Source organism: Eumetopias jubatus, unplaced genomic scaffold (assembly GCF_037043125.1).
Source record: "Eumetopias jubatus isolate StellerSeaLion01/CBP00866 unplaced genomic scaffold, mEumJub1_p1.0 scaffold_14, whole genome shotgun sequence".
Classification (NCBI taxonomy): domain Eukaryota; kingdom Metazoa; phylum Chordata; class Mammalia; order Carnivora; family Otariidae; genus Eumetopias; species Eumetopias jubatus.
In genome coordinates, this window is record NW_028274820.1 from 86638206 (window position 1) to 86652076 (window position 13871).

Below are 13871 nucleotides of genomic sequence, written 5' to 3' on the forward strand. Positions count from 1 at the left end.
CCTGTCAGAGGGTCGGGGGGTGCAGTGTGCCGAGAGGGTGGCAGAGGGTCCAGAGGAGTGGAGACACCAGGAGCCGTGTGCCCCGAGCGGGGACCAGGGCGTGAGGAAGCCATGGAAGAGGTGGGAGGATGACGTGGGCAAGGTGGAGCTCATTTAAAGGGCAGGAGTCAACCGTGTCAGTGACGGGCAGAGGGAGACAATGAAGGTGAGAGAGAAGTCCAGAGAAGCAGCCATTGTGTCCAGGATGGTCCACACAAAAGGATAGAGTATTTAGGGTGAACTGGGGAGAAGATGGGTTCAGTAGAGCAGGTTGGGGACCAAGAGCCTGGCGGCAGAAGAGCCTGAGGGCAGGTCAGAGGAGAGCAGATGTGCAGAAGAGAGCACTGAACCCACGGCAGGCCTGGAAGGGGGTGGGGGAGTGGGACGGGGTGCCGATGAGGCAGAGTGTTTCTGGAAGACGAGTGGGAGAGGAAGCAGAGGATGGACTGTGCGAAGTGCTTCTGCATCCAGGAGGGAGAGAGCGGCCACGAATGACGTAGGAGGGGTGCAGGCGGGTCAGGGGAGTCCATGGGCAGAGGAAGGGCACACAGCATGAGGGAGGACAGAGAACCTCATGAACGTGCAGGGTGCTCAGGGACGGTAAGGGGGGCAGTATTGAAAAGAGGGAGGTGGCCTGAAGAGCCCCCGTCGGGGATGTCAGCATGGCATAGGCAGGGAGGAGTGGCGTGTGTGGTAGTCAGGCCCGATGACAGGAGCAGAGCTGAGATGCCAAGGGCCAGACATTTGAAGACTAGGGCCCTCAGGGCAGGAGGGGAAGGAGACCACAACGCCGGGTAAACAGAGGAGGAGCGGCAGCACGGCACAGAAAGACAAATCCGGCACAGAGACCTCTGGCAGGTCCCTTCAGGGACTCGGGATGGACTCATGTGGTTGGAGTCCATTGTGTGGGTAGAAAAGATGCACAGAGTGGAGGAGTGTGTGGAAACCAAGGCAGAAGGGGAAGTTCGCAGCAACCACGGAATGTGCGTGTGCTGCCTCAGGGGGCTGGAGGGCTGCAGGGCTGGTCTGGGGCAGGGACTGTACGGGGCTGTACATACGAACCAGTGCGGTGCCACGGGGTTAGTCCAGGAAGATGGTGTCGGCAGCAGAGGGGCCCCGGGGGAGAGCAAGGGGCGGGATGGTCAGGTCTGGGGACACTTGCTTCACTTGATCTTAGCCAAAAGGCCGAGAGGCGACTGGGGACACTTGCTTCGGAGGCTTCATCGGGTGGACAACAGATGTGGCAAGGTTCCCTGGGATGGAGAGCAACAGGATGGGCTCCAAATCACGTGGCCAAGCGGGATGGAGGGCAAAGGGGGAGCTGGGCAGCGTCAGTGGGTGTGCAGGGCAGGGGTGGTGGGCAGGGGTGCATCGGGGGACGGAACGGAAGCAGGGCAGGTGAGGGAAGGAGGACGAGCTGAGGGTGCAGGTCTGGGGTGAGGTCCCGTGGGCAAGGGCTTGACTGAAAGGGAGGAGGGAGGAGGAAGGTGAGGTGGGGTGAGGCTAGGGAGAAGGGAGCCTCACGCAGGGGGGCAGGTCAGAGCCAGCAGAAGGACCAAGACGAGCGACAGCAGATGGTTTCAGAGAGAACGTGGCCTGTTGAGGGGATGGAAAGAGGGTGGGCTGAGAGCAGGTCCCGGGAAGGGAGCGCATCCCGATGGTGAAGGGATGACCCAGTGGGACTACAGGACAGGCTTTGGGGAGCGTGGAGATGCATGGGTCCTCGAGGAGAGGCAGGTGCTTTCCCTGGGCTGAGGAGGGAAGGGAAGAGACGCAGCCCACGAGGAAAGGCTGCAGGAAGCAATGTCCAAATGGGGCCGTGATGCAGTGGGACGGGAGGGTCACGTCTCAGAGACAGGCAGGGTGAAGGGAGGCACCCAGGGGACGGAGGAGAGGGGGAACAGGCTGGACACCAACAGGGTGAGCAGAGAAGAGGGAGGTGGCAGAGAATGCATCCTGGCCCATCTCCGGGGTGCCTCCCAGAGGGAAGCTGCGAGAGCTGGGCCAGCCCACAGCAGCCTGAGCGGTGGCCTGGGGAAGGAGGGAAGGAGGGGACGTGGTACAGCGGCTGCCCCCACAGCCTTGAGTGTGGTGGCGAGGGTAGAACTTTTCGGCCAGGCTCTTTACTACGGATCCGGAGGGGACGGGGTGGGAGGTGGGGCTGGGGTCGGGGACGGGGTCAGGGCTGGGGTCGGGGACGGGGCTGGGGTCGGGGACGGGGCTGGGGTCGGGGCTGGGGTCGGGGTCGGGGCTGGGGGACAGGGTCGAGGCTGGGGTTGGGGACGGGGTCGGGGCTGGGGTTGGGGACGGGGTCGGGGCTGGGGTTGGGGATGGGGGACGGGGTTGGGGATGGGGTTGGGGAGAGGGTCGGGCTGGGGTGTGGGACAGGCTGGGGGACGGGGCTGGGGTCGGGGCTGGGGTTGGGGTCGGGGTCGGGGCTGGGTTTCGGGTCGGGGCTGGGGGACGGGGTCGGGGCTGGGGTCGGGGACAGGGTTGGGGTCAGGGCTGGGGTCGCGGATGGGGTCGGGGACGGGGTCGGGGTTGGGGTTGGGGATGGGGGACGGGGTTGGGGAGAGGGTCGGGCTGGGGTGTGGGACAGGGCTGGGGGACGGGGTCAGGGTCGGGGCTGGGGTTGGGGATGGGGTTGGGGAGAGGGTCGGGCTGGGGTGTGGGTCGGGCTGGGGTGTGGGTCATGTTTTACTGGGTTGGGTGGGAGGGCAGGGTTGGGATCAGTGGGCATAGGGATGGGGGGTAGGGGGATAGGAGTTGTGCTCCAGGCACGGAGAAAAACATTCTTTCACCGAGCTTGTGGACGGACACACGTACAATGTCGGGGATGACGACCGCAGGCTGGGCAGCAGGTGGGGAAGACCAGTGAATCCACCCAGAGAGGACACAGGCGAGTAGCTGCAGGAAAGGCGGAATGGAAGTGGGCTTGGCAGGAGTCACAGAGGTCCATTAGGACCACAGGGGCAAGGCTCTGCAGGGGGATGAAGTCACGGGTCTGCAACGAGGGGGGTAACATAGGGAAAGGAATAATGGCAATTGCTGAAAAGGAGCAGGTTTGCACTGATATTGTCACAATGCCCGAGAGTCAAATGCTGGAGGCAGAGGAGGAGTGGGGGAAGGTATGTGAAGAGAACAATGCTCTGATGCACACTGGGGTTTGCGGCAAGTCAGTGTCAAAGAGTAAACACAGAAGGCATGCGGTGGTGCCAAGAGGACAGAGCCGGGTCAATGTCCGAGTGTGGGGAAATGCTGGGATTTGAGGAACAGTGTCAGTGACGACTGGTGGAGGCCAGAGGTGCGCGAGGGCAGAATGCAGCCCAGGGAGTCGGGGTGGGCTTCCACTGCAGTGACTCCTCCCGAGGATGGGGGGGGTGGCTTTCACCCGAGGGGGGCTGTGGGCATGGCCCCCAAGGCAGGCCTATCAGAACATCTGAGGGGGAGCAGTGCTCTGCTCAGTGCAAAAACACACCCAAAAAAACCCACAAAAGCAAACCCAAAAACACGCCCAGACGATGATGCTGATAGGCGGTCTCGGGAGTCATGGGTCCTCGGGTGAGAGTCACTGGGTGGAAGGGGCCGAGTGGAAGGCGGGCAGAGACGTGATGCTTGAGCAGGTGAGCCCCTGAGCCGGGGTAGGTGACGGGGTCGGCCCCAGAGTCAGGGCTGTCAGACGTGGGGGAGAAGGACCCCGGCCCAGGCAGACAGCGAGCAAATGGATGTAGCCAAGAAGGCCTCCGGTATGCTGGCGGGGGTGGGGGGGGGCGGAGGCTGGCAGCCTCAGATGGGAGTCAGTACAGCACCCGGAGGATGAAGAAGCTGGTCACCCAGGGTGCAGGTCAGGTAGGGAGCAGATGTGCCGGACCAGCGCGGGGACTCCCGCACGTGCCCGGCAGGCGGTGGTAAAGTCGGACAGGATGCTGAGGGTAGAGCCAAGGGTCTGTCTCTGCGCACAGTGATCCTGCACACAGTATGTAAACGAGAGACAGTGGAGTCTGGGGCCGCCATGGGAGGGTAGTCGAGGGTGTGTCACAGGAGATGGGACAACAAAGGGATAGGCCAGTGGAGGAGTAGAGAACCTGTGGCGGCTTGAGGGGCTTGGGTTTGGTAAAAGGGCATCGCGGAGAATGGAAGAGTGCCCTGAAGAACTCCCATCCGGGGATATCGGCAGCTCTGGGGGCAAGAGGAAAGGTGTGTGTGGTAATGAGGCCAGAGGGCAGCAGCATGCTAATATGAGAACAAGTGGGTGCTGTTGTATCTGCGGGCAAGCGCTCTCTGATGGGACGATAGACAATGTAGAATATTCCCAGAGGGAGAGGCTATGGGACAGCCAAGCATAAAGCACGGGTGGTCCAGGGCAGCTCACTGGACTTTGAAAGCACCACACCGAGCACTGGTAAATATGTATGCTGTTGACGTTGACACCCTACTTATATGTTTACTGTTTTTCCAATGGAAATGAGCAGAGGAAAAATGGAAAGAGAAGTGGTTAAAATGAAATTGGAATTAAGCTGACAGTGTACTTACTAAATAATTCTCAGAATTATTGAGCAACGTTCTATTGGTTATGACGCACAGCACTGCCTATTAACTTGATCACCGTTAATGGGATAAAGGAAAATGCGAGGAATATATAAAAATTAACTGTTGTAGGAAAAGAGGTGTCTGCCTGCAAACTCTCTCAGATAATCACAGGGAAGTGGGTAGATCCAGGAGAGTAACGTCATATCATCTGGAGATAAATTCAGGAAGTGAAGCCTGAAGGTGCTTCAGGTGTCCAAAGATGAAGGTGCGTGTAAGTCATCAGAGGAATTCTGAGTGATGAGAGTAGGTTAAGGAGGAAGTTCCCATGTAGAAGCAAGCCTGAGTGCTACAAACAAGCAGAGGTTTTTCCCTAAGGCCAAAAGAAGGGACAAGAGGAAATGAGTGGATATGCCACGTTTACGTTGCCTTCTGGAGAGATGTTATCATGTAAGAAAGGCAGCAATAAAGATTTGTACCTTGATGATGGGGTGACAAGGGAACATGTAAATAGGATGGGAAGACAGGCTGAAAATAAGCAGAGAAGGGAATGTTAAAAATTTCAGTGTATTTGAGGAGAGCCAGATCGGTGACAAGATGAATGAGCAGGTGAATAAGGAGATTGGAAACTGGTAGTCTTGGCCAATCTCATAATGGGTCAGACTGGAGGAATACTGAATCTAAGGCTAGACTGATACCCATTCTGGTGACTGAGGCAGAGGAAGTGGTGGTTGAATAATAATGTTCTACCTATCCTACTTTTTTAGTATTTGATTAAAAATGCGGAATATGTGCTTAGCTTGGAAGAATGCAAAGTTTCATGAAGGGTCATGAATAAGGATCCCAGTGAGTGGTTGGAGGTAGGTAAAAGTGAAAAAAATCTGAGATAGATTTCAGTTAATTGAAGCTGTTCATGTAGAGTGTCAGTAGTTACTATGATTAATATCAAACACCAAATAATGGAATGGAGACTACAGATTGGCCGGGGGGCGGGGGGCGGGGAAGGGGGGTTTGGAGCCCATCGGAATCCTGCAGTAGCTCAAGTGCTGGCAGAGAGTCGAGCCCAGCAGTAGACATGAGCTATGAATTGTCATCAGCATCCCTCATGACAGAAGGAGAAAGAGGCTCCTACGTATATACTGTGCAGCTGGATCTTAGGATGGATATTTCCATTGGAGACTTTTTGAGTGAGTTATTTAAATGGGCTGAAGTGGTCTGAGATGAGAAGTGTGAGGCACCAAGGCCTGATGGTCCCATAATACAAGCTATAGAGGGGTCACAGTGATTCTGAATAGGGAGTGGGACAAAAAGTTCAACAGGCAGGGGCCAACCTCGAGGTCCAGTGAGGGGAAAGATTTGTAGAATGTTGCACATGTCATCTGTGAGTGCAGTAAAGCCTCAGGGGAAAGAAAGTTGCTGAATGGGAAAGGACCTAAGAAAAGAATGCTGCCTTGAAGGCTTTTCTGAACATTTTTGCATAAAGGAGGAATAGCTGGAGGACAGAAGAGGACCAGTAGGACTCACTAAATTGAGATCTGTGATACGGATAACTCCTTCCACACACTGCCCATGATTTGCAGGAAGGACTTACGGGAGCCTCTTGATGTTGGGTTCAGGTAAATTCTGTCAGATGGGGTTTAGATTTTTTGTACACATATAAAGTAAGGGGGAGAGAGAAAGTTTAAAGATGAAGCAAAGATCAGAATAATTGCTAGAACAACTCTGGAGGTTGGAGTGTGTGTGTCCTGTGAACTGTGGAAGACTTGATTTTAAAGACGATAAAGGGAGAAAGTGGGTAGTTCCAGAATTGAAGCAATAACAACTTCTATTTATTGAGTATTTACTATGTGTCTGGTACCATGCTAATCATCTTATTTAATTTCATTTCATCCTTATAACAGTCCTAAAAGGTTTACAGAGAATTAATAATCTGTCTAAGTTACCCAGTCCATATGTAGCAGTCAAAATCCAGATCCCAATCTATCTCCCAAAAATCTATCTATCTCTGTCTTTCTATTATGCTATACAGTTTTCAAGTTGATAGAAATCGCAATCTATGTAATTTCTTTTCTCTTCTGTGGTTGTATGAAGAATATACTTTTTGCAATTAGTAGAAGTGATGTATAGATCTTCAGGTGATTGGAAAAATTCATAGTATTTGCGGTGGGGAAAATGCAAAAAGGGGGGGTGTGGGGGGGTAGAAGACTCTTATTACCATCTATGCCCTGGTATTTCACTTCTGTTCTTTGCACAGCAAAGACTCTGAATTGGCCGTAGATTAAAAATGTGAGAATTTCTGACCAAGACTAAAGAATAGAAAGGAGTTTGGTTTTAAGCAGGTATATGATGGGTCAAATATAAATTGACTACTAACAATTAAGTGTTAAAGGTCCAAGTGTTGAGACAAAATTCCATTTCTTTTCTCCAAGATGCAAAGACAAGAGTTTATAACTCTAAACAAGAGTTTAACACCAATCAGCAAACCCTTTGAAACATTTAAAAGGAAACAAAGTTCTCCAAGTGCCAAATTTTTATAAACAAAATACTAACAAACCACCAAGCAAAAGAGTCCATAGCCAGCAGACCAAAGGTTGAAACCTCTGGGCTAATTTGTAAGATCTACGTTTTAAAAATAAATTAACTCCTTAGAAAGGAGGGGTGAGAAAACCTTCCCTATGCTTCTTCTCTTGGTAGAAATGTTTTCTCTTATTGTTGTGGTTGTTTTCTCCTGTACAATGTAATTTCTGTAATTTTGATATTGTTGTTTTCTGTATTTTGATATTGTAAACTTGTATTTCTTGTATTCTGTTAAGACCACTCCCTGGGGTGTGAGGCACCTGAGTTATCAATTATTCAAGTGAACCTGGGGAAATGGGAGGAGCTAGTATTCCCAGTTGGGAAGAGTTGGGATTCTTCAGTGAGTTCAGCATTTCACTTCCCTTTAAAATTAAGTTGCAAAATAATGGCATCCCTTAAAAAAACAGAAACCTTCGAAGTACAATATGGGGGGGAATTTTGAAAAAAGGAGAGGTGGCTATTGGGGGAAAAAAAATGATAAAATGCAGTTTCCCAGGATGATGGCTAAAGCCACAGGGCGATGTTAAGACTGGGCCCCAATACTGGTTTGGAACAAGGGTAAATAAAATAGCTTGACCTAAGAGTACAGCCAGCTTCATTAGTGGACATCCTTTAGACAGAGGGAAACAGACCAGGAGAGAAAGTGAAGCCAAAAGGGGATGGAGCTAGAGAAACTTCATAAAGGGATAAAGGAGGTGATTAAAAGTCAAAGTCAGATGGCCAAATGCTTGAAAGAGAAATATTGGAGGCCAGATAGGAAAGTGCCTTCCTACCCAGGGGGTTATGGATCCAGAGTGGCTGCAGAAGAGAAGTGCAGGTCCGCCGAGGGCCAGAGGGAACCACCTGGGATTCAGACCCAGCAATGGTGCCAACTTGAATCTACCTCGTGCTAGAGTGAGTAGCCTGGTCTATCGTCCAACACAGAGGAGATTGGGCAGGGGCTCCCAGAACCAACATCTAAAAGGGGAGTTGGGAGAGGGGCTAAGAGAAGGCAGGTTAAGCCCCAGACAGAACTGAATGATGACCAGGGATAACTATTTACTAGTACTTTTACGATTTCTTGTAACTCTGTAACTTCTTTCCCCAGTATTTGTGAATTTTGTTAACTTCTGTTTTTTTCCTGTACCAGTAGTAAAAATTGTTTCTTCGTGTATTAGTAGTAAAAATTGTTTTTTTGTGTACTAGTAGTAAAAATTGTTTTTTCCTGTACTAGTAATAAAAATTGTTCAAAACATAAATGTGATACGGGTGCTTATTTCTGTAAAAACTGGGTAACAATGTCGAGATGTGGAGTGAATGTGGGAAGAGAAGAATTCAGGTGGGAAAATGGGAAAAGAAATCAAGTACAATAAATATTTGACATTCACGAAAGGTCAGTCATAAGACCTCAAACCCCAAATATGTGGACCCTACTGGCCCTAGCAGTTGGCCCTCCTTCATAGGCCACCCCGCCCCTCTCTCAAATCTGCATATGGGGTCAAGGAGAGACTCACAACGCCCTTCTCAAATGTGGCTACACAGAAGTTGGCTAAACCAATCATCAGGATGAGACATACTCTCAGACACCAGCCTTGTGCGATAGGACCCCAGAAACAATTATTTTAAAATGCCATGGACCTACTAAATACAAAGTCCTTAGGATGGCCCAGAAACAAACATTAGGGAGAAGGAGGCTATGACCCTTCACAGGAGACATCAGGTCCCTGAACCCTCATTAGTGGTTACACCGTTCCACCAGGAAGCCTGAGTTCCTTTTTGAGCTACCACCATATACATTCAGTTTTTAACATTAAACGCCCAGCAAATATTACTCAGAGACTTAGTTATAAAGTTAATATTTCTGCAGCAGTAATTAATTTTATAAATATAAACATACCGTCATTATCCTTACATTTCGTTCTGGAAAAGAACCATATTCCCGAACCCCACACATTTGCCCAGATATTTAAGAGCTCAAGTTGTAATGCGTTCTTACTCCTCTCTCTTCCCTCCTGTGGGTTAGTACCTGCTGTCGAGTCATCATCAGGCAGGCGAACCAGAGTGTAACATATTCCCGGCTGATTGTAAGCGAGGCTGGGGGCTGGGATGCAACACAGCACTTCATGGGAATCCGACGGGTCCACCTGCACTGTCACCTTCTCCAGCAGCTGGTCGTTAAGAGTATTGGTACAGTCAAACTGAAAAGTCAGCAGACAGAAGAGTTACGAGGGCTAACAACTGTTTTCAAGCAAGCTGTTCCTTCCCACCTGTGACCCACGACTCCGTTCTGGAACCCTCTAGCCTTTCCCTCTCTGAACTGTCCTGCAGGTCTCCTCATAAGACTTTTCTTGAGGCAACAGGGGTTGCCTTGAGTTACTTTTGTTTCTCCTATTTGTCAGTTTCTTCTCTCTCCTGAGATTGAGTTCTACCAAACAAGATGGTAGAAGTCTGACAGCTAAGAATCATACTGAAATCCAAGTTCGTGGACCGACCCACTTAATTTACCCTGATGTTAAGTGAGGACTGTTTCTGAAGAGGTCCTATGTGATGTTCTCTGACTCCTTCAGACATTTCGGGTTTATGTCCTTATAAATTTTAGCCCTCATATGGAGGCGTTTCTGTAGCTATGGAGTTAGGAAAACCCCCAGAAATGAGGCCAAGTCCCTTCTCAGTAGAAAGCAGCTTGAATCATGAGCCAGAGGGGGGAAGCAATACCCGTCTCTGAACACAGGGAGCCGCTATGGGAGCTGGTGAGGGCACGTCCCTCACCTGGAACACGATGTGATTGGTGAACACGTGCTTGATACAACGAACGAAATATTCCGTCTCTGCTTCTGTAAGTTGAACAGGCTCGGAAGACTTGAACAAGGGTCCCAGATCCATAAACTCGGGAATGGCAGCCAATTGTTCTTTTGAGAAAAAAAGAAGAGAAGGAAGAAAGTAACATGAGAGAGGAACAGACATCATTACTCTAGGTGCCTAAAATGTTTTCAGTTTCCACTGCCTTAGTCACAGTTGAAGGCTCAACTAATATATCCCCAAGCTCTAGTGAAATAATCTCTTAGGGTTTTTATATACTGAATTACTGAAAAAAAAGAAACTAAATTCCTCATTTTAGAGAATTTGAGTTCCCTGTTAACCAAGATACAGAGTAAAGACAATATTCCCAGCTAGTAAGTTAGCAGTTGGAAATTGAAAAGTCCCATGGACTCCAGGTAGCCCCCAGCAACTGTCACCTGTAACAATAGATATTCAAGATTTCTTGTACTAAGAATTAGTCACTTTGAATAAAAGTAGTGGACTTCATTATATTTACAATGCCTGGGATGCAAGACTATTATTTCTACACATCAAATCATCATACCTTGGAAAATGTCTTGCCTGGAAGGAGCCAACTTCTCTGGCTTCGTGGCCACAAGTGTGATTTCTACAAAGACAGATATGAGCAATCAAGTGAGTTTCTGTCCCACTATCAAGCTAAAAATGCAGACAAAAAAAAATGACAGAAACTTCTAGCAGATATATAAGGAGCTATTCCTCAATCATACCAGTAGGTTCTTTGTCACCTTTTGTGGAGAGATGCTTAAATTAAAAAGTGTATTTAGTGAACGTATTTTGTGAAATAATAAAGTGGCCCTAAAGATACAGAATTTGCTTTAAATGGACCAGGAGGTACAAAAAAAAAAAATTACTCTTAAAAGGAGGAGCAATTTATAAAACAAATCTCATGATTCAAACAGGAAAAATTACTGGTATAGTATCAACAGAAAAACTGAAAAATTTGAAGGTTAGCCTAATATCTTTCATCCTTAGTTTGAGCCACTAAACACTTTTTTTCTTTTCCTTTTCTTTCTTTTTTTTTTTTTTTGTTGTTCGAGTTTTAAAGTTTGACATTCTTTGGGAATATTTTTTATGATCTTGTCCCATATATTCTTTCACAACAAACCTCCAATAGCAAAATTAACTGAAACTACCAATTTCAGAAAATAAAAACAGGACGTAACAGCACAATCACTGTTCTGAGACACATGGTGACCACGAACTTTAAATGCCGTTAACACTTAGCATTCAAAGAAGAAAACACTCAATCTAGGTAATGTTTCATACTGTATGTGAAAACCAGGGGATAACTTTTAATTTTTTTTTAAAGATTTATTTATCTGAGAGAGTGAGCGCACACGGACGTGCAAGAGTGGGGAGGGGCAGAGGGAATCTTTCAAGTAGACTACCCCCACTGAGCGCGGAGCCAATGTGGGGCTTGATCTCGATCTTGTGATCCTGAGACCATGACCTGAGCCAAAACCAAGAGTTGGATGCTCAACCAACTGAGCCACCCAGGCGCCCCAGGAAAAAACCACTTTTTTAAAAGCCTAATTAAAAAAAATACATCCATCTTAGTGCCACAAGATTTAGGAGTGACAATTAAACAAAGAAAAGAAGTATTTGAGCAAATACACTAACAGCATATTTGACAGATGTAAAACATAAAAAACCACATAGAAAAACTAACAGTTAAGCGTTCCCATTACCTGCTTTCTGCTCAAAGACGGGAGCCATAGCAAGAGGAATAGACTTCATGTCAAAGGGCTTCTCTGAAGGCTCCAGTGTGTACTGGTGGAGGGCTTTCTCCATCCCTGGCACTGAGACGGTGAGGCCTATCAAATAGAAATCTCAGCATTATAACAATCCTAGGATCCAGGCAGGCCCAGATTTGTAATATTTACCTAAGTTTTCTGACAAAAGAGAAGAGTAAAACCATAGACTTCATAGCCAAAATCATTAAAAATGAAGCTATTTTATAAAACTGCCTTATCATTTTGCCCAAGGAAGCATGAGAGCAGAGCATAAAAATTTCCAACAAATTATAAGTACCTTTCGGAAAAGAAAGCAACTTAGCCATGTGGGAACAATCGTAACATAAGAAACAAAGGTAAACCCAACCAAGAGGGAGCTTGAGGAGAACAAGGAACAAGCCATGTTCCTTGGGCCTTTACCTACTTTAGGTTCCCCTAGAAATGGAAGTGCAGTCAAAGACAAAAAAAACAAGCATTTTGCCTAATGAGGTCGGCTCGTATGCAGATCATGAGATAATGCTTCCAAGACACCATTTGGGGAACAAAAGTGTATTTGTCTCCATTCTTGGCTCTCACTGACCATTGAAGATATATGTAGCATTCAGTGCCATCTGCCTCTGCTGCAGCACATTCAGATAGAAAGTAGCTCTGTCCCGAACCTCATCATCGGTATCCATCATACACCTGTCCAGGGGGACACAGAAGAGGCAGGTCACGGTACCCTAAAAACTGCCAAGAGCCTTCTTTATCACACCTAAAGGGCACAGTTCAGATCATCTGATACTACTTTTATAAAAGACCTCCATAACAGCCCGCGGTGGATCCTACAGTCTCCATAAGTTTGGGAGACTGTTCTAAATTGGTAAAGAAATAGGGTCATTCCAAACCAGAAGCACAACATGAGTAGGCATTAGAATAATTAGGAAGGACACAACACAAGATAGCAGCTGGGAGTCTATTCTTGAATATGCAACCACATGACCCTGGTAGATTTAGACTTCTTTATAATTACGAGATAGGAATATTCTGCTTTCCAAGGATACTAACAAGGATTCAGAATCCAGGCATTGTTACCACTCAAATGGCAATTTGTTTTATTTAAACTGGCCAGCCTTTGGCTTGTGATTTTTCTGCTTCAATTACAAGATGTAATCACAGAGTATTTGCGAGAGCAGGTCTTTTCCTCATCAAATGGGGAGTCAGAGAAACCATGAAAAGCTGATTTTTCAACTCTCCATGGTGAATCACTTTGAAGTTGGCCCCTATTATGCAAATTGAGGCATGGGCATTTAAGTTACTTCCTCAAACTCACACAACAGAAATTCAAAGTCAAGGGGCGCCTGGGTGGCTCAGTTGGTTAAGCGACTGCCTTCAGCTCAGGTCATGATCCTGGAGTCCCGGGATCGAGTCCCACATCGGGCTCCCTGCTGAGCAGGGAGTCTGCTTCTCCCTCTGACCCTCCCCCCTCTCATGCTCTCTCTCTCTCTCATTCTGTCTCTCAAATAAATAAATAAATAAAATCTTTAAAAAAAAAAAAGAAATTCAAAGTCAAATTTACATGTACACAGCACACATACGAGATTATTAGAAAGGTAACAAATGCCATTTGCCCCTGACTTACTCCGTCTGTTCTACTCTCAGGCCCCACAAAGCATTTGATACGAGGAATTCTCTATTCAGCCATACGATGTTCTTTTTTTTTAAAGACATTGTTTTACTTACCTTTGTAAGAGTACAAGGATGCTTGGGAGAAGATTCTCATTTTGAGCCCCAAATTTAGCCAAAGCACTCACAGCAGCTAGAATGAAGCATAAAATAAAACAACATAAATACTATTTCTCAGAGTTAAGCAATCATCATTAAAAAAATTAAAAAAGAGCGTTTCTTGACTTTATTTCTTTGATCCATGTACGCATAACTAGAAATCTGCAGGCCCAAGAGAGCTATGGATAGGAAAATCCTCCAAGAATCATATGTATTTCTTACATGAGCTCTCCTCCACTCTGACCACAACCCCTTGAATATCACAGTGATGTAATTCAGCTCTAACTCAAACAACCAGCCCCACGCATAATAAGAAACTCTGTTGTTAAATTCACTTCATTCAGTAAAAGAATTATCGCCCACCTAACCGTTGTCAGGAATTGTGCCAGGTGCTGGGGGCGGAAAGAGGAA

The 13871-nt window shown here is 47.7% G+C and overlaps 1 protein-coding gene across 1 annotated transcript in view; it reads right to left on the minus strand.

The window, feature by feature from the left end:
• The window catches only part of COPG2 (coat protein complex I subunit gamma 2), a 115784-nt gene that overhangs the window by 32032 nt on the left and 69881 nt on the right, over positions 1–13871 (minus strand). Inside the window, exons 15-20 of the mRNA XM_028106366.2 lie at positions 13419–13494; positions 12277–12380; positions 11652–11777; positions 10487–10549; positions 9892–10031; positions 9149–9320 (exon numbers count right to left, since the gene is read on the minus strand). Of these exons, the coding sequence (XP_027962167.1) occupies positions 9149–9320; positions 9892–10031; positions 10487–10549; positions 11652–11777; positions 12277–12380; positions 13419–13494 (681 nt within the window). The remainder of the gene's footprint in view (positions 1–9148; positions 9321–9891; positions 10032–10486; positions 10550–11651; positions 11778–12276; positions 12381–13418; positions 13495–13871) is intronic.